Source organism: Ceratotherium simum, chromosome 30 (genome assembly GCF_057802395.1).
Source record: "Ceratotherium simum simum isolate JZ-2026a chromosome 30, ASM5780239v1, whole genome shotgun sequence".
Lineage (NCBI taxonomy): Eukaryota > Metazoa > Chordata > Mammalia > Perissodactyla > Rhinocerotidae > Ceratotherium > Ceratotherium simum.
Window position 1 is genome coordinate 2,547,807 of NC_141929.1, and position 24,016 is coordinate 2,571,822.

General features: G+C 50.4%; 1 protein-coding gene across 11 annotated transcripts in view; it reads right to left on the reverse strand.

The window, feature by feature from the left end:
• Positions 1-1,679: 1,679 nt before the first annotated feature.
• The window catches only part of BANP (BTG3 associated nuclear protein), a 126,558-nt gene continuing 104,221 nt past the window's right edge, over positions 1,680-24,016 (reverse strand). For 6 of the 11 annotated variants that reach the window (XM_087419825.1, XM_087419826.1, XM_087419822.1 and 3 more), the window contains one exon: positions 6,978-23,921. In XM_087419825.1, the coding sequence (XP_087275951.1) occupies positions 23,679-23,921 (243 nt within the window). In that variant the 3' untranslated portion in view covers positions 6,978-23,678. Of the gene's footprint in view, positions 2,317-6,450; positions 6,595-6,977; positions 23,922-24,016 lie in introns of those variants that run through there. The other 5 variants (XM_004437037.3, XM_087419818.1, XM_014792640.2 and 2 more) reach the window with 2 other exon arrangements.

The following is a 24,016-nucleotide window of genomic DNA, read 5'->3' on the forward strand; positions in this document are numbered from 1 at the left end:
CAATTTACTGAATTGTGCCAGTATCACCACTAATTCCAGAACATTTTCATCCCCTCAAAAAGAAACCCCGTATGCATTAGCAGTCACTCCCCATTTCCCCCTCCCCCACTGCTGGCAACCACTAATCTGCTTTGTGTCTCTATGGATTTGCCTATTCTGGACATCTCATACAAATAGGATCATACAAGATGTGGCCTATTGTGTCTGGCTTCTTTCACTCAGCATAATATCTTGAAGGTTCACCCATGTTGTAGCATCTGTCAGTGCTTCATTTCTTTTTATGGCCGAATAATAGTCTATTGTATGGATGGGCCACATTTTGTTTATCCATCATCCACTCACTGATGGACATTTGGTTGTTTCCATGTCTTGGCTACTCTGAATAATGCTGCTGTGAACATGTGTGTACAAGTTTATGTGTGGACATATGGTTTCAATTCTTTTGGGTGTACCCCTAGGAGTGAAACTGCTGGGCCGAATGGTGATTGTCACTAGCTTTCTTGAACAACAGTTTTACTGAAGACACAATTCTGTGTTGAGAATTCTTTTTTCTCAATGCCTCATTGGTACCACCCTCTTCTCTGACTTACAGTTGTTGTTGAGAAGTCTGCTGTGGATCCTTCATCCCATTGTAGGTGGTCTGTCCTCCCCCTCTGGCTACTTTCAGAATTATCTTTGTCTCTAATGTTCCGCATGTCTAGGCAGGGATTTGTTTTTATTTCTACTTGGGATGTGTTCTGCTTCCTGAATCCTTTAAATGTCATCTTTCATCTGTTCTCTCCACTCTCCTTCTGGGATTCCAGACGCCTTAATCAGACCTTCTCTTCCCAGCCTCCAGATTGTCCTTCTTCCCATTTCCATCTCCTGGAGAATGGCCTCTCAGACCACTGTCCAGAGAGGCCTCACATCCTCATGTCACGGTGCCCACCCTAGGAGGATGGATAGAGGCATGGCATGTAGAAAAGCTGCCCCACTTCAGGGAGCTGCTCCCCCCCCCCCACCTTCATCCCTCAGCATGCCCTGGTATAAACTACCCAGCCCAGGACTGTACACTACTCCCCAACGGGGGGACTGGGAAGAGGCATGATTGTTTGGGATGGCAACTTTGAATGCCTTCCAGAAAAGGCATTGAACAGTCACAGTCTAAGTCAGTGAAGACAATTTTGTGGTGGGAATTTCACAAACCCCACTATTGTAACTGCCAAAACGGTGTGATTGAAGCAGGCCAGACACTGCTGGTCATGTGTAACACAAACCACCTCTGGGGCTTCTGTTTGGAACTGTTTCCTTTGCCTTTCTTTTTGTCAATTTTGGATGATAAGCATGCTCCTTGGGACATGACTTTCTCTAAGGAGCCCCAGAGCTGTAACTTTCTGGAGCTGGCAAAGGCCTGTGTCATTCAACAGCAGGTTTACACCGCAGGGGCTCCCAGAGTCTTGAGGGGTGACCATGTCTGAGAGGGGGCACGCCATCGGACAGTGATCTGCATCAGGGGAGCTGACGTTCCAGGCCCTGTTACATGGGACTAGCAGAAACAGCACACCCCTTCCTTTGAAAGGACTCCCACAACTACTGTCAGCACAGCTGGAAGGGTCCATGGGATGACTCCCAAGTGTCCACCAGGAATGAGGCCGGCCTCGGGTGAACCATCTCTTAAGAAGAAACCACATCAAAGCTGCTGTGGTCATAAATACACTTTATTTCATTAGAAATGCATAATTACAGTGTTGAGAGCATTTCCCCCTAGAAAAGTAGGTAAGCAATATTTCCATCAAAATCGTTAGTTGTTTTCGCAAATACCTGTTTTCATTACACTGAACAGAGCACACAGCAAAAGGCTTCTGCGACTCCACTTTTTTTTCAATTTTCTTTTTTGTTATAAACACCATAGCAAATTAAAAAAAGCTGTTTGAACAGAGAAAAATATTGTAGTTCTTGATTCTCCGCGTCAACTTAACACAATCCACACTGTGCTTCCCCACTCCTTCTCTGACACCAACAGTATGACTCAAAAGAAAGGGGGTCTTCTGGCAGAGGAGGCGGTGGTTACCATCTTTTTATTTACTGGGACACTCTCCCCCATGGACGAGGCTCTTGGACGCACTTTAACAGAATGTGTGTAGTCACCTCGCGTGCAAAGCCGTGGGACCGGGGCGCGTAGAACGAGGTGGTTGGCTGGAGACAGCGCTGAGCGTGGGGTGGCTCCGTTTCGGCTCCTGTCGCGGTTGGGCGGCCTGGCCTGCATCACTGGATCTGAATCGCTCCATGCTCCAGCTGCATTTCGGGCTGCAGGGCGGGCTGCAGGGTCTCGGCTGTCTGCAAGAGGGGAGAGAGGGGGGCTTTTCTATAAAAGTGCCCACTGATGCGAGTCCAGGCCACTCCCCAGTCATAAACACCAACAGCTGTGTGAGTGAACACACTCAGAGCTGGATGGGACTGAGGGTCCTGGGCTCACCCGTTTTGGGAGATGACTCTCTCAGGACCCAAGCCGCTTGAAGCAGCTCTGACAAGTCCGGGGCTGCGGGCCTTCCTTGTGGGGTCTTCTGCTTGTCCAGAGCCTGCCTGACCCCCACCCCCTCAACACGCCCCAGGGCTCCCCGCCACCAGCAGTGCTCGTTTCCCACTCCCACCCTTGGCTTACCACTGGGGAAGACCCTCCAAGTGGTTACACGTCCTTAATCTATTTACCTGGAATTTCAGTCACCACTGGCCTTCTTATAAAACCTGTTTCAATATTCCAAAAAAGCACTTTAGGGGCAGCTACCTTTCTCCTCGTAAGACATACGTTCTAATCAATGCGTTGCAGATATTAAGAGGATTTTTTTTTTTTTTTTTTGGTGAGGAAGATTGTCCCTGAGCTAACATCTGTGCCAATCTTCCTCTATTTTGTATGTGGGACATCACCACAGCATGGCTTGATGAGCAGTGTGTAGGTCCGTGCCCGGGATCTGAACTCGTGAACCCTGGGCCTCTGAAGCAGAGTGTGCAAACTTAACCACTACGCCACGGGTCCAGCCCCTATTAAGAGCATTTTAAATGCATATTCACAGTTTTAAGATGTTAAAGGAAAAAAACACAATCTTAATAAGTCACCAATCATCCATCTCAACTATCCAGAATGGGCCCCCCAAATGGAGATTGTTTTGGAGTTTTTTTAGACTCCCTGAAGCTGCCAGTTAAAGGCAGAGAAAAAGGCAGAGAAGCCATGGAGACTAGGAGGCAGGGTCCCTGGGTGAGGGGCCAGCCCTACAGCTCTCATTACAGTCTAAGGCTGTGCTTTTGAAATACACACGTCAAATGACAGTCAACACAGTGTCGCCTTAAAGCAGGGGGCCCTCCAGTTCCAGATGAAGGACTGAGCACAGACATTGTTGTACTGTCTACAGGGCCCATGAGAGTGGCTGGGCAGGAGGAATGAAAAAAGGATTAACCTGTGACACAGATGGGGGGCAGGGGGTCCCCACAAGTTTCTGGATAAGGGAAAGTGGATTAGAGAGTGCTGGGCGCTGCAGGCGGAGGAAAGGAGGGAGAGAGGCTCTGGGGCAGGCAGGTTACAGGCTCTGTAAAGAGGATCTTCTCCCGGGACTGAGAGTCCCTCCCTTTGAAAAACTGGGAAAGGCAGCTTTGGACTCAGATACTCAGGATGGTGGACCAAGGGATGAGGAGCTGAGCCTGGGACTTGGGGAGACCCACATTCTGATTGGGGTCCCCCCACCCTTCTCCCTTGTCCTCAAAATGCAGTAGCCAGACCCGTGTCTCATGCAGGAGACAGCAGAGCTGCCTGCAGAAAAACAAAGAGAATGTACAGAAACAGCTCCAGCAACAGACGTTCAAGGGAACTCAGGACACCACACGGCCCTGGGCACCCCATGATGCTCAGCACTCGGGTGTCTGCCAGGCAAGCGGCCACTGGGCCAGTGCTCACCACCTGGCGCTCACGGCCCTCCCAATTGTCTGCTCCAGGGAACAGGTGCCATGGCCCCTGGGCCAGCACCCTGTGCTCCTTCCTACGAGCAGCCCATCTCTTCAGAAGCCAGGCCCCTCTTCCAGCCTCAGAGAGACTCAGTGGGATATTCTCGTCAACCTGCCCAGTCCTTTCCAGGAATAAGTTTAGGTGTATGACCCCTTTCTGATCAGCAAACTAAGAAAGGAAATCCCACAGGAGTGGGGGGGCCTTCATGCTGAGAAAGAGACAGTCAGGAGACCCATTCCTTCTGTGGGTGTGGCCCCGTCTGCGGGAGGCACCAGTGGGGCCCATGGAGGGACAGAGGAAGCTGGGCCTCCAGGACACGCACTGTGGTGCTGACCAAGCCTGGAGTCGCCCTGCTGCCGGACAGCTTGTGCCAGATGACAAGAGCTGCTGACTGTTCAAGCCCATTTCTGCACGGAAAACCTCCCAGAATGGAAGCGCACATCCCATTCTCTGGCCTGTTGTTATACATCCTAATTAAATGGACCCGAACCTGCCAGGTATGAATCAAGAGAGAATGCTTGATTCATTCTGGAAGTTGAGGTGGCAAAGAGCTAAAATGGACAAGCTTTCCTCAATTTTGCAACCTGTAGAAAGACCAGAAACTTATAGTCCAGTAAGATGACCCACCACACAACAGCCCAAATCTGAAGCACACACACACCATGTGACACGTCCATGCCTGGTGAGCAGCAGGGAATCAAACTGCCTTTATGCAACGACCCATGTACAGTGACATCGGCGTCAAACACGTGTTACCTGGCATGGGACGAGGAGGCCCATAGGAGTCTTTCTTCCAGGACAGGTCAACTCTTTGTACCACATCAAATAACCTGGTGGGAGAATTCATCTCCGCACACCCCCGCCCACCAATTCTCTGGGTTCTTGGTCACGCCTCACTCCTTCTCAGCTAACCTCCAGAGGGGAACATGCTCTGTGGTCACTGCTGTACGAAAGCCCAACACCACGTGGAGTCAGAAGTGCCTGGGTTCTGGCCGCTCACATGGTATTGGCTGGAGGGTTCTGGTGGGAGCAGGGTGGCCATGGCTTCTCCAGGACCCAGGGAGGACAGCAGAACATGCCAGAAGGCAGGGCAGGAGCCACTACTATGGTCGGAGCAGACAAAGCCCCTGTATCACAATGGCTCTCGTCTGATCTCAGCAGCAAGTCAGTGATTTAAACCAACGGCCCATGCAGTTTGAGAACACAGGAGAACAGCACCTACAGCACCTCTGCGTCATTCAAGGTTTGAGAACGCAGACAACCAGCACCTCTGGGTCACTCAGGGCACCAGCAGCCTCGCGCTTTGTTCCAACCAAACCGCTGGCTTCTCAAGACCAATCCTATGGTTTTTCTGAGAAAAACAGGAATATGCCCCAACTTCAAGACTGGTCGTTCTAAAAACACAATCAACCAACCAGACAGAACTGATCATGCCATCCCCTAAAGGGGCTCAAGCTGACAGGCTTCTGGCCGGCTCTCCACACTAGCACAGGGGACAGGGGGCCAGGCCTGGTTCTCCCAGACCCAGAGGGACTCTAGAGAGGCCATGATGCTCGCTTGACCAAGTACACTTACTGCAGGGCAGCTCTGTGAACACTTCAAATACCTAAAGCAGCGGCCCTCTCATCTGACATTTCAGAAAGTGTCCAAACAGTTTGAATGCCGGGTTTTCCAGTGCTCCTGGAGAAGCACTGATAACAAGCAGCGCAGGAGGAGAACCACAGTCCAGCAAAACCAGATCATAAGAGGCATCGGTGGGGAAGCTGGTTGGTGCTCACAGTCAATCAGACATGCTGAGTAAGCACGTAATGAAGGGAGGGAAAATCGGGTCTTATGTATGCGGAGTTCCCGATAAGGCTGTTGGGCCGCCAGCTAGAAATGCACTGAAGGAAGCTGGAAGCCAGGCCAAATGGTGCCCACAGGACCAAGTGCAAGCACAGAGCTGTCAGGGGCGATCCCGCATTTCTACCACAAACAAGGAGCCGCTCACAGGCAAGTACCCCACAAACCCACCCCTGTGAAAAGGGTCCAGGCTGAGGGCTGGGGTTACAAACCAAAGCCCCTGGCCTGCAGGAGCACTGACCCCTGGGCTGGGCCAGCCCCACTCAGTGGTCTCAGGCAAACTGGGACGCCCTCACTCTGCAGCCCCCAGGAGCAGGCTCTGCAGGGGATACAGCGTAGAACTTAATTTTTGCCTCTGAATTCACAGATAAACGTTTGCACAAGACAGAATATCTCAAGAATAGGTTTAAGATTGGCACCTGGGCCAGGATCTAACTTCTCACCTTCATGTTTTCAGGCATTTATAAAAACTATAATCCCACATGAGTGCCCACGTCCAAATCATGCGTCTTTCAATGACAGTTTACCTTCCTCATAGGAGAATGTCAGTAGAAATACCCAAGCTGTGTTCATACCTGCAGAAGCCCCAGGACCTATCCGCAGACAGGGCATCCACTTCCAGAAGCAAGACCCACCTGAGCCGCAGTGCTGTGGTCAGTCACTGGCGCCAGCTGGACGTACTGCACCTGGATGTCACTGCCCTGGAGAGGTGACCCGTCCACCCCTGCAGTGGCTGGGTCGGAAGAGGCCACGGCTATCAGCTGGGCCCCCTGCAGCACCTGGAGAGACAAGGGAGATAGCCGTCAGCAGAGACATGACATGGTGCAGGCAGAGGCAAGTGCCACACTACCGCGACCCTATGAGCCAGGGAGGATGGCCCAGGACCATACTCCACACTGTGGGGTTCGTCTGTCTTGTGAATCATTTTGGAGTAATGTCTGATTGGCGAGTGTACGTGCGTGTGGCATGTGCATGTGTGTGACTATGTACGGCGTGATCAGGTTGTTCTACTATATCTGCAAGTTACCTCCCTCAAACGTCCACATATTGGACAGAAAGATGAGTTTTTAAGCCTTATAGGAAAAAAAAAAAACCAACCAGCTTGTGTTTCCAAAGAGTGAGCCCAGGAACACAGCCAAGGACGCGCCTGAGAACCCTAGGATGGAGAGACGACGGGATATGAACAGGGAGGGAAGCACTTGAAGACCTTCCGGAAATCACTGTTGCTTTAAATTCATGGGAAGGGGAAACCCAGAGGGCAGCTGGGAAGGGGACAGGGAGGTGGCAGCACATCCTCAACCTGCAGCAAGAAACATCCACTGGCTCTTCTGGGGAGTCCCCAAAGTGCTTGAGAGTTGGGGGAGATGATGAAGTCCCCCAAGAGTTGACAGTCAAGTTGAAGAAACAATGCAGAAACATGTGTGTGAGTTACAAAATCCAGCACTCCAGAAGAGGTGGATGGAGCTCTGGGTGAGGAGCAGTGAGTTAGAAGAGAGGAGACACCGGTGAAGGATGGCTGGAGAACTCCCAGGGATGAGACCGAGTGCCCGGGGTAGGTCTGACAGACCTCCAAGGAGACAAATCACAAACGCAGGGTCCCCACCTTGGACTGTGTTGAGGAGGGCGACAGACCAGGCCCCTCGAGATGGGCTCTGGGAGACTCCATCAGTCATGAGCACCTCCACGCCCAGGCCCACTTCCCACCCAGCCCACCTGGGACTCTAACAGCTGGGCAGGTGGGCTGGCGCCTTGATACCCCCACAGGCCAGAAGGGGGGGAGGGGCGCATCTCTCAGGCTTTTCATTCATGATAATGAGTTGCCATGAGCTGTGGGGTTTTTTACTTGAGGTTACGTCTCAACCCCCTCAAATTATATGCCCATGGGACCACCTTCTGGGGTTGCTTGTGGACCATCCACAGCAGGGCAACAATGATGACACTCCATGGTCAGCCCAGTGCCTCCTGCCACAGTCGTCAGAGCTGCGGGAGAGGGTGCGGATACTCGGGGAGAGGAGGGACTGACCCTCCAGGAAAGGTGGGATTGGGTACAGATCGCCAGGAGTCTACATAAAAATATAGTCCACGGTTTTAAAATGGCATCCTACTTTTTGATGAGCAAAAGTTCTATTTCTTTAACAATGAATCCATCAGTGGAAAAAACAGGTAAATTCAATTTTTAGAATAAAAGATGGCAGAAAGTCCTTAACTACTTTTCCTTTTGTGTCTTCAGAAACCATCCACAAACACAATTTCACATTCTGATACCAGCCAGCTATGCTAGGAAGAATAACACCCCCTGAGACAAGTGTGTCCCAATCCCCAGACCCGGTGGGTATGTACCCTGACACGGGCAAGGGCACTTTGCAGATGGAATTAAGTTACTGCTCTCGAGATGGGGAGAGGGTCCTGGAGTATCAGGTGGGCCCAACGTCACACGGGCGCCTTTAAAAGCAGAGAATTTTCCCCAGCTGTAGAGAGGCAGGGAGATGCAACATGAGAAAGAATTGACTGACCAGCCATTCCTGGCTCAGAAAACAGAGGAAGGAGCCACCAGCCAAGGAATGCAGGTGCCTCTGGAAGCTGGAGAAGACAAGAAAACGGATTGTCCCCTAGATTCTCCAGAAGAAATCAGCCCTGTGACATCTTAATTTTGGCCCAGTGAGACCCATGAGAGCTTCTGACCTCCAGACTGTGACAGAGAAAACGTGTGTTGTTAAGCCACTAGGTGTGTGGTCACTTGTCACAGCAGCCACAGGACACGCATACAGCCGCTCTCGCTGTTTCCTCAGCTGCCTCCTTCCGAGAGCAGGAACTGGCTTCTAGCTCCCCAAAGGGCTGACCTGGCAACAATGGCTCTTTATTAACACACTATGCTTTTCTGTTACACACCATTTGCACTAATGAGTTTTGGAAAGGTTTAAAAAAACTGGAGAAAACTAAAGCCCCCTCTATTATTCATTTCTTTTCCCTGGCACTTATTCTCCACCAGATCTTTCGTGATCAGAAAATACAACATGGTCCTGTCCAGCTCTGTAGCTTTGCTTCCCTGTCACCAGGAAGGCAGCCACCCCCCCAGAAGGCCCATTGGGGGACAAGCAGCACTGGACAGCAGCTGGCGTGGCCTCAGCAGAGCTAGGAGCAGAGCCTGGGCCAGGCCAGCCCAGCCCGGGAGCAGCCGCGGGCAGCAGAGCTTGGGGGTGTCCTCGTAGCACTCGAAGCCAAGGGTCCCCCCTGCATGAGTCTCCCCCGTGGCTTGGAAAGTGTCGTCATCTTTTAAGGAAACACAAGTCCCGGGAGGGCTCCCTAGGCCTCGCTAGTGAGCGTAGCGACACACCCTCCACTCCACAAACAGCTAGCAGAACAGAAGGCCAAAGGACTCTAACCCAGAAACACCAGGAGGGACCTGAAGAAAGGGGGATGCAAAGCTGTGTTTAGTCATCAGACATGTTTTAGGAGTGTCTGTCCACGAGGGGAGGGGAGGTGGTTTATTTTTCTATTTCTGGCATTTAGAGCAAAAATGTCAAAGCTCATTCAAAATCACATGTCAAATGTCACATTTCCTTAACTTGAGCAGACTGAACTGATAGATCTGTTCCTTCGTTCACCAGTCCACACAGCGTGTCATGGCTCTGAGGCAGAGGAAGAGGACACCCAAGGATCAGTCTGCGTGGATGACCGCAGATGGACTCGGGCTCCGCAGTCAGGGCAAGGATGTGAGCCACTCACGGGGAGGTGGGAGTGGGCAAGATGCCTGTGAGCACTCCAAGCTGAGCCGGCAGGCCCCCCTGCACATGCGCCCACTCACGACTGCCCCGTGCCCTGGTGTCCTGCCCTCAGCATCCAACCCGGTTGACCGCTGCCTCCGTCTCCTCTGCTCCTCCTTCCCCGGCCTCCCTCCCCGCTGCTGACCTTCCTCCCTTCTACTGAGAAATAGAAGCCAGCAGAAGGGACGCCATGACACCCTCATGCCCCACCCCTGGAGCCCTGATGGTCTCTGGGTGCACCATGCATCCTCTTCGGGTATTGCTCATGGCCTGCCCCCACCAGAACTCCAGGAGCTCCAGGATGGTGTCTAGCGCCATACCTGATACTCAGTAAATATTTGTTAAATAAATGAAAATGAAGCTGATGTTGATGAGGGAAGACTGAGAATGAGAAACAGGTGAGCAAACAGGCGATGTCTTAACAGGTCGGTCAGACAGGGCCTGGGTCACGACGTACAAAGGAAAACAGAAATGTGTCTGCACGTATTTCTACAGAGGCTCTCCTGGTGTCCGACAGGGGCTGATGCAGCTGGTTCTGAGCCAGGCAAGTCTAGGGGAAAAGCTGAAGAGACTCAAATGAAAAGCTTTGAGAAGAAAATGTTAAGGAGGTGAGAGTTCTTGAGAGTTAAGAAGACAACTTGGTAAGCAAGAAGAGAAAGGGTATGTAAGGAATACCTAACTTTCTGGCTAAACACAATATCACCTGTGGTGTTAGTGGAGGCGAGCACAGAGAAATGCCAGGTGGGGAGGAGGGAGGCCCCACAAGCCAGGCCTGCGCTGACCACCCGCTCCATCCCACTGCTGGTCTTCAAGACCGGATGCCACCTTGCCTGGCCCTTGACGGGCTGTGGACCCTCTCCACAGCCCCGATACGACACGCTCCTTCCTTGCCCCTCTCTACAAGAGCCAGCTGATGTGTAGAAGAACTTTTATACCACTGGGATTCTCTGTGACAAGACAAATCCAGATTCTCAAGAGGGGCCACGACCGTGGCTTAGCGGTTAAGTGCACGTGCTCTGCTGCTGGCGGCCCAGGTTCGGATCCCGGGCGCGCACCGACGCACCGCTTCTCTGGCCATGCTGAGGCCGCGTCCCACATACAGCAACTAAGAAGGATGTGCAGCTGTGATGTACAACTATCTACTGGGGCTTTGGGGGAAAAATAAAAAAAAAAAGATCAAATAGACATGCAGCCAAATGCAGCTGTGACGCTTGATTGGCTCCTGGATCAGGAAAAAAAAAAAAAAAAAGACATTTAAAAAAAAAAAAAAAAGAGGGGCCACGAAAAGGCAAAGTCAGTGGTAGTCTCTGAATCCAAATGCCACTGTTACACCCAAGCCAGCCACGGACAACCCGACGAGAATGTTCACTCACGTGCTTTGTAAACTTGAAAGCACCATTGAAAGCTCATGCACAAACAGATTACAAGAGCTATTACAAATACAGTAATTTGGTTACGATGAGCCAACTGCAGACACATTAAACTGCAAGATTGTAGTGTTTGATGAAAGCGAATGGAACTTATTGGTAAGTCTGAACTAATGAAATGGACATTTGCTTTTTCTTTGAATTTTAAACTAGCCATCTAAATCATCTTACATTAAACTCTCTCTTAAGATCAAATGCCAACATGTGACTGGCCTTCACAAAATGCTCTCTAGCATCTACTGACCCACAGGCTCCAGGAGGCCATCAGGCCGCTCCAACTAGATGTCAGTTGATACCTCAGGTCCAGCTGGTCCTGCTCCCCTACCCAGGGCCCGCTGCTCCCTGTATCGCCCTCACCAATTCCTTCCCAGATGGCAGCCCGCCACGTGAACTCCTTCTCTCCAGAACACCAAACGCAGATCCTATCAAGGACCCACTGTGTGCAAGACACTGCAGGGGTAGGAATGGGTCCCCAAGAAGCCTACCCCATAGAACAAACACAGAACTACAAAGCAAAGAGGACCATGTTCTCAGAATGAGTAAATGAGAATGGAACAATGTCTAGTTTTCTCAGCTGAGGAGACTTGGGAAAGTTCTAAGGGAAGGTGGAGGGCTGGCCTAGGCATGGAGGGAGAGAGCGTCTTATGTAGAGGGAATGTGAAGGCCCAGCGACGGCAAACGAGGAGACGATGGGAAGGAGGGTGTCACAGAGAAGAGAGATGGGCTCAGGCCATACAGAGCTTGTAAGGCTTATGACTTGCTGTCACTAGTCCCTGAGGCTGCCCTGAGTTGTAATGGTGTCACTAGTCCCTCAGGGCCACCCTGACTTATAGTGTTGTCACTACTCTCTCAGGGTCGCCCAGGCTTGTAGTCTGTCACTAGTCTCTCAGGGTCACCCTGACTTGTGGTCTGTCACTAGTCCCTCAGCACACCCTGACTTGTAGTCTGTCACTAGTCTCTCAGGCCCACCCTGACTTGTAATGCTGTCACTAGTCCCTCAGGGTCGCCCTGACTTGTGGTCTGTCACTAGCCCCTCAGGGCCACCCTGACTTGTAGTCGTCTGTCACTAGTCTCTCAGGTTGCCCTGAATTGTAGTCGTCTGTCACTAGTCCCTCAGGGCCGCCCTGACTTGTAATGCTGTCACTAGTCTCTCAGGGTCGCCCTAACTTGTGGTCTGTCACTAGTCCCTCAGGGCCACCCTGACTTGTAGTCTGTCACTAGTCCCTCAGGGTCGCCCTAACTTGTGGTCTGTCACTAGTCCCTCAGGGCCACCCTGACTTGTAGTCTGTCACTAGTCCCTCAGGGCCACCCTGACTTGTAATGCTGTCACTAGTCCCTCAGGGCCGCCCTGACTTGTAGTCTGCCACTAGTCCCTCAGGGTCGCCCTGACTTGTACTCTGTCACTAGTCTCTCAGGGTCGCCCTGACTTGTGGTCTGTCACTAGTCCCTCAGGGTCGCCCTGACTTGTGGTCTGTCACTAGTCTCTCAGGGTCGCCCTGACTTGTGGTCTGTCACTAGTCCCTCAGGGCTGCCCTGGCTTGTAGTCTGTCACTAGTCCCTCAGGGCTGCCCTGACTTGTAATGCTGTCACTAGTCCCTCAGGGCCGCCCTGACTTGTAATGCTGTCACTAGTCTCTCACGGCTGGTTTACTAGACCCTGGACTGAAATTAAAAAAAAAAAAAAAATCTATGCAATGTTTTAAAATACAAAGCTAAAATGTTAGGTATTATAATATGGTCACAGTTTTGTAATCATTGCACATTTTAAAAGATCCCTTAAGTGAATTTAAGGTCAAACAATCTAGCTATTTTGTAATGAAACTTATGAAATCATGGAACTTATTTCCGAGAAGGTTCTGCCTGTACTCTGGTTTTGGCGATGAGCCACTATCCCCTACAAATGGAAGGCATTTTGTGGTAATCTAAGAGTGACTTTTTTCCTGTCAGCATTGCCAATAAAGTGACTTTTCTCATGATCTACAGTTGACTAAATCTTAAGAATTATAATGTCAGAAACCTCAGAACCTAAATGCGCAGTGTTACAATAACGGAGGTAGGCACATTACCAGCCTGGCTGGTAAATGAAAATAAAAATAGGAAAATGCTCTCAAGTGGGACTTCCTTCAGATCTCTAGGCCTTTTAAATGTTTCCACATTGGTCTGGTTTTGATAAGTGCTTCAGGAATGAGCTGAACAGTTAACACGCACAGGACTGCAGGGAAAGACCCTCCAGCCACTTAGTTACTCTCCTTCTCCTCCTCGCACACCAGACCCTGCAGAGAAAACCTGCTCATGGTGACCTCAAAGTGAGGAGCTGGGAATGTGACCTGGAAGGGGCTACCGTTCCGCCCAGGAGAAAATGTGCCGGGAAAGGGGTCACTGTTCTTCAAGTGGGGACAGCTAGTACAGCTGCAGGGAGACAAGCTTCCCTACAGAAGAAAATGGCTTTAACTAGAGCAGGAAGGAAAGGCCCAGCTTTTTATATTAAAAAAATGACCTTGCCCTGCCATTCAAGCTGGAACTAAGCCAAGGCAAGGGGAAGCATCGTGAGCCAGGCCGGCCACCGAGGAAGCTCTGCTGGGAGAGGCTTGGCACTGAGATTTGGCTCTCAGAGCTGTGTCCACCTGCTTCACGCACCAGTGCCCTTGTGTAGCCTCAGGAAGGCACCACTGGGACCTGGGCGGCCCACCTGGCCTCCCTCACTTGCTTGCAGGTGTCACTCCACTGCTGGACACGCCCCTTGAGGGGTCTCCCCGACAGCATGCCCCCCCAACATCCGCACTCGGGTGGGAGCATCACCCCAGTCCCTGCTGTGGGCACCCTCACCAGGTGCCTGTCCTGGGTGACCAGTAGGTATCCAGATGGGGCAAACAGCTTGCCCGGGGAAGACGTCCTGGGCACAGGCCCAGTGCAAAGCCTTGGTCAGAGGATGGGGGCCCCCACGAGGGGGCCTTAGCAGGAGCCCTGTGTGGCTGGGCTGCCCCACCTGCTCCCGGCGACCGCAGCTCCCACACCTAACTCCAGCACCAGGAGAGCTGGCTCTTTGGACAAAGCAATTCCAGATGCTTTTCAGGTAGTCCTCAAAACTTGGAAAAACTCTTCTAAGGTGAGATTAACATTTTGTTAAAGAACACATCTTCTCAAAACCAGTGTGAAGATAGAGAAGATTACAACTGTGAAGAGAGAGAAGATGCAGTAAGGAGTTCAAAAGGCCCACTCTCCAAGCGCTTCACCTCCTTCCCAGCCAGCGGCGCCGGGACTTCCAGCAGGAACCGCCACGGAAACCAGACTTATTGACCACAGTGAGGCCCATGGAAGCAAACACAGGCGAGGACATCAGTCTCAGTTTCCACAAAACCACCACCACCACACGGCTGAGGAGGATCCCGAGGATGCGTGCAGCCCGATTTCTTCTGTGCTAGACAGACACGCATCAATCGGGTCTCGCCCATCTGAAGACATTGATAAACAAAGGAGGAGTTCATTGATGTTCTAAAAGGATGGGCAGCAGGATGGCCAAATTATAAATCACTGATTTTTCAGCCAATCGAGACATATTTATTAAGAGAAGGTGGTAAATATGTGGCTGGAGATGCTTCAATTTGTTTTAAAGGACCTACGTGAGCTTGTGCACCGAGCGAAGATCAGAAATTACTGGTGGCCACCCCCGGGGGGTGGGGGTGAGCGTCCAGGCTGGGAGGGAAACTCACTCACCATGGACCTTGTGCGGTAGTTTCTTTTTTTACCTCGTACTGTTTTCATAATAAAAGAATGAATCATGTTAACTAGCAGGACGACATGGAAGAAGACCCAATGGGAGCCCTCCCTTCAGACCGATGCAGTCGGAGGTAGGAAGGCATCAGTAGCTGGTAAGGGCAGGCAGGAGCCAGCACACAGAGTGAGGCACAGAGAGAGGGGCTAAAGGTGAGGAGGTGGCAGGGACCCCACACACAGCGCCTCAGGGAAGGCTCTGCAGCCTGGGCCCAACCACAGGGGAGCTGGTGGCAGGAATGGACATTCGGGTAGAAATGCACCTCCCTCTCTCTCATAATCACATCACCTTGAGGGCAGGTCGTGTTTTACGAGGCTAATACAGTGAAATGAGTAAAAATAAAAACAAAGTCCTACAAAGTCAATTACACAAAAGACTGTGATCTGCCCACTTCTCAGCCATGCTGCTCAAAGCAGTCCACAGCCTCCTGAAATACAGAGCAGGCTGAGACGGAATGTGTTGATTTGAACTTGATTTTAAATTAGTGATGAGTAAAACCCATTTATGTCAAATCGTAAAGGTAGAGCAGCAAAAATGAGGTCATGTGCCACTGTCACATGGATCACTGTGGCTCCCGGAGATGAGGATCCACTGAAAATGTGTCAGTCGACTCTTGCTCTGTTAGGAGGACAGGGGCCCAGCACCTCAGCCTGCCCCATGCTCTACAATGAGCCCGACGTCTGCCCACGTCCCCACCTCCTGCAGCTCAGTGAGGGCACAGCGTACCTGGACAACTTTCCACTTGCCTCCCTAGAATGAACTTTCACCCTTCTTTGTTCTTTCCACTCATTTTGTTTGCAGCCTTTTCCAAACAGGCTCTGGAATGCAGAAATATCTAACTGGAATGCAGTGAGCTCCCAGGCCAGTAGCCAGAAGCATCACCTCCAGGCTTCCAGCTACAGCTCGCCTGCGGCTGACCTTGGTGTGGGACTCCCCAAGAGCAGCACATCATTGTATGTGAAACACACTCATGGATGGGGTGCAGGCACGTGCTCCTCTCCCAGCTTCATTTAGAGAAGGTTTCCCCTGGACATTTTTGAAGTAGAGCCAATTATTTTCAAAGAAAAGAAAAATGGCACAGGGTATGAATCTGAAGCAGCCTACTAAGGGAATCCTGGATCTAAAAGCACTTTTTTTGGAGCACACACATCTGGTTTTCCTCTATATACTGCCAATTCTGAAACTATTTAATACCCAACTGAGATAATGCAAAACTGGTGCAAAACCTAAAATAAATACAAGAAGCCCAAGGACTTTTCAGTAATATTTAGATATAAAATTCTGAATCCAACCCAGAATCCACCCACATGCAAAAAAAACAAACAAAAAAATCCCTCATGCACTTAAAAGATCTGCTTTCAACAAAGTTTAATTAAGTCTGTGGCCAGAAACAAGAATGGACCACCAATCCAAAGGCCTCTTAGAAAAGCCAAGGTCATTTCCTTTTTTTGTCATTTACTTCTAAATCCAACTTGTTAAAGGAACACGATCAACCAGGTTGACTTTCTCAAATCTAGATGTTAATTCAAAAAGTAGCTTCCTTGTGATAGAAAATGAAGAGTTGAGCAAAAGACGCCTGTCCCAGGGATGCCCCCAAACCAACACTGGCCAGGAGACCTACCAGCCCGAAACCTTTTTCATTCATACAGCAAACGCCAAAAACAAGTTATCATTCTTAAGCCTTTAAACCCACTGACAGGAACACTAATGTGTTCCCTTAGAGTCCATCTTGAGTGCTGTCATAAACCAAGTCGCCCATTAGTGGACAGTCAGAAATGAGCACAGACGGCAAGAAAACCACAGGCGAATGCACATGTCGCTCCTCTGGAATCATCCCTCCAGCCCGCAGAGCAAGACCTAGCAGAGGGGCTTCTCACAGGCCTTTGAGTTCAAGCCAACTGATGCAACGTTTCAGACAGGCATCCAACGGCCAGCAAGGCAGCGCTCTCAAAGCTAACGGGCTAACGGTCTTGAGCCAGGTTTACAGCCCAGATGCTGGGAAGATGCCCCAGGGACCAACGTCCAGATTCTGTTCACATAAAGATGCTGGGTGGTGAGCAACAATGAAAAGCAGTTTCTGCCGTATGCTCTGCAGCTCCTTCTAGCATCAGAGCATGAACCTCAAACGCAATCTGGGGAGAAAGCAAAACAAAACCTAAAAAATATAATAAAGCAAAAACGGAAGTGTGGAGATACTTGATATTCATTCCCCACCATTCCAGATAGGGCAGCATTCCTGGGAGCAAATCTTAACCATGTGTCTTAAAATCTTCCAGTTGATTAGGGTGGGGGGAGGTTTAATAACTCAGCCAAAGTCAAATCCAAGCCCCTCCTCTTTTTCTCATGGGCTCCAGGCCTCTGGCTTCTAGAAGGGGCTGGTGAGGTGGGCGGGGAGTGGGTGAGACAGAGCAGGAAGAAAATACAAGGTTTATTTTAATTACAAGTGTAAGTGATATATCATATCACTACAGGGATGTTCAGACACACTTGGGGAAGGAAGTGGGGGGCCCCGGGGAGCCCAGCCTGCCAGCCATCATACCTCACCCTTGTGATGAGCGGAGATGCCGTCCAGACTGACCGTGAAAAAAAAGTGGAGCACAAGCAGTGGGTCGGGCTGCTGCCTCTCACTGTCCCAGGACAGGGTTTTCACAGCTCGCATCGTTTCTTTGTTAATTTGGAAAGCCCACTGCCCAGAACTACAGAAATTACTGTTGCATTCACTGTGACAGGGCAAAAGAAAGAACTTCTAAAAAGAGGTGGTGCAACTTCCCTATTGCGTCCAAGGCAGTAGGAAGCATTTATACCACCTTATAAATGTCTGTGCTTTACTGGGAGATAAGAATGTAAACCAATATTCCCTCCTAATCGGGAGTGAAAAAAGTGATTTTTACAAAGAAGGTGCACCAGTCTGCAAATTCTCTTATCCACCAGCCTGCACGAGTGATAAGAAGAGTGATAAGCACGCCACAGGCCTCATGGGGGAAGATCAAGAGAGACGCCTCCTAATGACAGGGTGAACCCCCAAAGGAAGCACCTTAGAGCCTTTGCATGAATTGAAAAGTTCATCGTGTCGTAAAAACACACGGTCTCGCTGTTGATGCCGACAGATGATTTGCTGTGAGATGTCAACTCACAGGACACCTGCACCTTCCTCATCCTGGGCGTGGCCTCAACCAGTGCAACCTTACTATTCTATTCTGATAGACCACAGTGCTTGCTGTCTCCAAAAATCCAGAATGCAATTTCCATGCCAAGTAAGATGAATTACACACCAAATAGATAAAATCTATGTGGTGACAACTTATTTCCCTCTTTACCACAGGGGCCCTCTCTGGCGAGGACAACACTTCTTCCCTTTCAAGGAGGCGGTCCTAGAGGCCACTCCATTCCCACAGCCTAACCTCAAAGTGCATGGTGACTTCAGTGCATTCAAGGAGGTATACAAAATCTGTCTACTACCACTCCTCCTCCCACGTACAGTGGAGAAAGGACTGAGCCTGTGTGCACACCAGAGCGATGGGAAGAGGCTGGGAGGGACGTGAGAGGCAGAGGACACAAGTGTCTCCCACAAGGAAGGCCCACAGCACCCAGAACTTCACAAAACGCACTTCGCCTCACAAACGACTTGTTCTGTGGTACAGAACTTGGGTTTATCACATCTCTGAGGGAGGCGGGTCTGAGGTGGAGTGGTCAGCCAACAACCTGCCGATCAGGGGGTAGGGGGTGCTGTGAGTCCAGTTGTGTCCTTCCCAAAATTTTATGTCCACATCCTAACCTCTGGTGCCTATAAATGTGACCTTATTTGGAAATAGGGTCTTGGAGGATGCGATTAAGTCAAGATGAGGTCACACTGGAGTAGGACAGGCCCTAATCCAATGATAAGGACCCTTCTAAAGAGGGACATTTGGACACAGACACAGGAAGGAGAACACCGGTGACCACAGAGGCAGAGATTGGACTCATGTGGCCACAAGCCCAGGGGTGCCTGGAGCCACCAGGAGCTGGAAGAGACAAGGAAGGATCCTCCCCTAGAGCCTCCGGAGGGAGTGCAGTTGACCATGATTTTGGACTGCTGGCCTCCAGAACTGTGAGAGAATAGATTTCTGTTGTTGCAAGCCACCCAGTAGAGGTCACTGGCTTTGGAGTGATAGTCCAGGAACAGTCTTCCCACTTTCAGACCCTCAGCTGGAATGCAATAACCCCATGCCCAAGGCCACCTGGTCAACTGTCTTTAGCTGACAAAGCCTCAGGCCTTTTGCTTCCCAAGAACAACCTGATGGCTCCTCTTGTCTCCCTAGTCTTTCACAGCTCCTTATACACCAGTTCCTCCAGGTGAGGTTCAAAGGGTAGCTTGCTTGCCCCCACCCTTTCAAAGAGGCAGCCAACAGTCTTCCTCCAAACTGCAGGGCCTCATGCTCCCCAGACACCTTGACAGATGTGGGGGCGAGTCTGCATGGGTCAGGGCCCCAGGCCCCAGCAAAACCAGTGCACAAGGGATGCCCCAGGCAAGGCATGTGGATAAGGACACGGTAAGGCCAGGTGCAGACAAGAGCAGCCAGACATGAACATGAATCTGAAGCTGCTCACATCGCTTAAAGACCATCGTAAGAAAGCTGTCAAAATTCAGAAGAACCGAGCAATGGTCTCTTAAAAAGCCAAATTCCAGCTTTCCATTGAGAACAGGCTGCCTTTGGACTGACTTCTAATTAACCTGCAGAAGGGGCACCTCCTCCCATATGCTGATAGCGCGTCCCTCACCTGAATCAGCGCAGGGCAGGAGTGACTCTCGTGAGTGCTCAGTCCCCTCACCGAGATCCACCCTGCAAATGCAGCTGGGACCCAACTCCACCGCGGGCCGCGGTCCCCCAGGAGCCTGCCCATCCGAGGCAATGTCTCAGGAAATCTCATGTAGTAAGACACAGTGCGATTACTGTCTTGTGAAAAAGATCTCTGGGGACCAAGAGGCCACAAATACTTCCAGGCCCAAATCTCCTTTCTGCATCCACAGCAGCGCTCAGTCCCAACATCCCAAATCCTCCCCGGGAACAGACAGGGTGAATGTGTGTGTCCCCCCAAATTCATATGTTGAATCTCTAATGCCCAATGTCATGATATTTGGAAGTGAGGCCTTTGGGAGGTGACTAGGGTTAGATGAGGTCATGAGGGTAGAGACCCCATGATGGGATTAATGTCCTTCCAGGAGGAGGGGGGGACACAGGATCTTTCTCTGTGCACTTGCACCAAGGAAGGCCATGTGAAGACATAACCAGGACGAGTCCTCACCAGAACCTGACCATGCCAGCACCCTGATCTCGGACTGTCAGCCTCCAGAACTGTGAGGAATAAATGTCTGTTGTTTAAGCCACCCAGTCTGTCGTATTCTGTTATAACTGCCCAAACTCAGACAGAAGGTGACAGTACATAAACACCATCATCTTCCTTCTAGTGAGGTGGGAAAAATATCCTTAGGAGATGAAGTTTCAAGAACTCTCTAATTACCAAAAGGCCCAGCTTGGTGATAGACCAGCCAAGGCATTTTGGACAAGTTTGCAGGTGGTTGGAAGGACAGATTGCTGCAAAAGAAAAACCCCACCAATGGACCCAGCGGCATCTCTGATATATAAGCCTTGGGTTTGAAATCCACTGGTGTTAACTTTCAAGGACTTTTCAATGGAAGGGACATTCTGAGACACACAGCGCTATCCTCAATGGTTCTCAAAGACCTAGTTTATATATGTATCAAGTTCAACTTAGGAAGAATCCCTTCGGCAAGGTCCTGGACTCCCAACACCACGAAGTGTTTCTCTGGGAGTATTTTGAATTTGGGGACTTCACCGAGTGAGTGTCACCTTGGCCCCTTGATGGTGAGAGACTACATTCCTAACCTCTAGAGCTCAGACAGAGGGAAATGAAAGACAGGCGAGGGCAATGGCCTTTTTAATGTGCCCCAGTCTCTGGAGGATTCCCGGCCATGAATGACATAGCAGAACCTGGGCCAGCTCCTGCCCTGCGCCCCCCTCAGATGGGAGCACAAGTTGACTGTACTGTCAAGGACAGTGTGCCATTCTTAAACACTCTGGTGCGGACGAGGAAAAGCTTGGCTTGAATGTGACCACTGCTTGTCTTTGCTGAGTAGTGCGCTCACAGCACCTAACCCTGAGGTCGGATTAACTGACACTGGGAGTCAGAAAGGGGCAAACGTTTAACTTCAGGTGTAAAGAATTTCTTTAAACTTTCTCTAAGTGAAAAAACACCCCAAAAGCAACACTTTACGTTGAGCCAATAGTGGGCTACCTCTGGGGAGGAGGGTGCCGCCAGGGAGGAGCGAGTTCACGTTCTGCTTTAGAACGTGCTTCCTTCCACGCTTCTATACTGCACAGCGTGGGGCCGTGTTTCTGCTGTTACTCAGTGAAAACCAGAAACCACCACCACAAATAACTCAAGATGCTCCCATCTGGAGGAGGGAGAGAGGGAGGGGAAACTTCCTCATGAAGGTGGTTTCATCGCAGAAACAATCGTGCTCTGGATACAGAGTCCAAGCTACAAGTTCAAGCTGTGGCCCCAGGTGCAGGTGCAGCCGGGCCGAGACCAGGGTGGGTCAGCAGGGTGACGACCTGGAGCTCAGGGCTCCCTCCCCCACACTGCCACTGGGCAAACCCACGGGAAACCGGCAGGCAAGGACCGAGCCAGGAGAGCAAGGGTTCATGCGAGAGAGTGGCCAACAACCAGGGACGTTCTGCGTCCTGCTCCACCACACACAGAGTGCGTCCTTTCCGGAGGGTGTCCTGGCTACTGCCTGTGGCTGTGTTAGGGTCACACATACACTATTTAGTTGTCAGAAGAGCCCCTGTGGATCATCATCCAGCCCAGATGTGAGCAGATAAGGACCCTGAAGCCCTGGACAGTGGCCGGGAGTCCTGAGGCCTCAGCTCCGGTGCCGGGCACTCGGCACAGATGTCATCCTGTTTGTTAACATCAGCTCCACGTTGCCAGGGAGGAAACAGAGCCTCAGAAGCTAACTTCTGTGCCCAGGATCACAGGCCAGTGAAAATAAAGCCAAACAGAAGACGCTTTGAACACAGTTGTGCCGACTCCCATCCTACCACAAGGCTGGGCCAGTGACCCGCGAGGGACTGAGATGTGTTAGAAAAAAGTGAAAGAATGATGACACGGCAAGGCACATAACTAAGAAACCTCAAAAGCCTCATTTGACTTGAAAAATAATTTTCCTTTAAAATAACAAGGAAAATTATTTACATGAAATCCCTCCACTCCAGCCTTTGTCATGAGGAGAAAACAGCTCCTGGCTTTCCTTCAGGTTCTCTTTGGCCAACTGGCCTCTTGGTGGAACAACTGCTGATCAGGGTGTGTTCTCCTGGGTGTGTTCTCCAGCTCTGAGGAGAACTCAACTCAGGTGTCAATGGAGTGTCACCCCAAACAGTAGACAATTCTCTCAAAAGGATTCCTCAACTGGTGACATCGCGAAGACCTACTTTTAAGGAGCCACGCTCTTCCCTCCCCCTTCCACAAACCTGCCATTACCTGGGCCCAGGTTTACCCAGTCGTCTTCAAGTCCTCTCAGAACCTGGTCAAGATGACCAGATGCTGAGAGCCCACCAGTGGCCAGCGGCTGATGGCCCGTGTCTGGGCTTGTGGCCCATGAGGTCTCACGTTTCACTGCTTTGTCATCGCCCGCCCCACTCCTGGTGACGTAATGCATCCGTTAGTGGACAGGGGCTCCTGTCACCAGATTGGTGGCCCACACCATTAGTATTCTACAGGTTTCATTTCAATATCATCTCTATACATCGATTTTTATCTCTCACCACCTAGAATGCCATCCTCAAGGCTCAGGCCAACTGTCAATGGTAGGCACAGGGGTTATTTTTATGGGACGTCCCCAGTACCAAGTGCAGAGCATCGCGTGCTGTGCATAGAAGATAAAATAGGGACAGGAGAGGAGAAGAGCCCTTGAAAGCAGGCACAACAGCTCCCAGGGGCAGGTCGAGAGGCAGAATGAAAGCCAGTCTGGGGTCACTTTACAAAATTGTTTGTTTTACTTTGGGAGTCAATATGAAATAGTGGCCTGAATTTAAAAATAAGTGACTATATTTGTCTACACATGAAAATAATTCCTAGATTATTTTTCTCCCCTGAAGGTACATTATGCACAGAGCAGCTCTTCATCTCTCCCTCTCTGTCTCTCTTACACACACACACACACGATGGTTTCAGATGGTACACTTTCTCTCCAATCCAAACCCAGTGGCACATCACATATATTTCACTTTTGGACTGCAAATCCTTAGAAGAAATGTAAAGACAGATAGCAGTGGATTTTACCAAATATTTGCAAACAATCACCTTATTATCTATGTGAGAAGAAACACGGAACCTTTCCACCTGCTCAGAATAAGGGGGAGACCATCTGATTCTTTGGTATTTTACTTGATTAGAAATGGACCTCTGCTCTGGAATTGTATAAAAAGTCATAATATTAGCATTTGCACTGGTTCTGCTATGGATTGTGCCAAATTTCTAAACACATACCCTTACAGGGTCCAGAGCGGAGCTTCATTATGGTGGGTGCACACAGACACAGCCCTGTATGATGCTGTCCGCCTGTCCTCCATAACCTGTCGGTGTGGACACTCCCACAAATCACAGGCTCCCAGCGAAGAGGAAAGGGACTGGGGTTCTCACTGTCCTTCAGTTTCCCAAAGGTCGGTGAGGGAGTTAAACAAAACTGGGTTCTCTTTTAGTCATTTGAACACACTCTTAAAGCAACAGCTTCCATATTTTAACCAGGGCCCTGATCAGACTGGACCTGGGATTTCTAGATGAAAGATTCCTCATAAACACACAATGAATTTAACACTACTCAGTGGTTCACTCTCAATCTTAGTGGAAAATTGGGAAATTATACTGTGCCTGAAACTTTCTTCCTCCTGCAGTAATTCCGTCCTCTCCTGGTTCAAGGGCTCGGTGAGACTTCAGTTGGCTCACTTGTGTCTTCTCATCCATCAGTTCCGGCACCATCAGAACTCGGCACTCACACCGCAGGCCCCACTGCTCACGTCTCTGGCCACTGGACTGTCCAGTGGGTGGTTCCTTTGATGGCCCCCCTCCCTCCCTGCTCAGCACCTGCATTGTGACAATGTAGTATATAGTTACTGATAATTTTAATCATGAGTAATAACCTGGAAATGTGTAGAAGAGTACTTGACAATGACAATGAC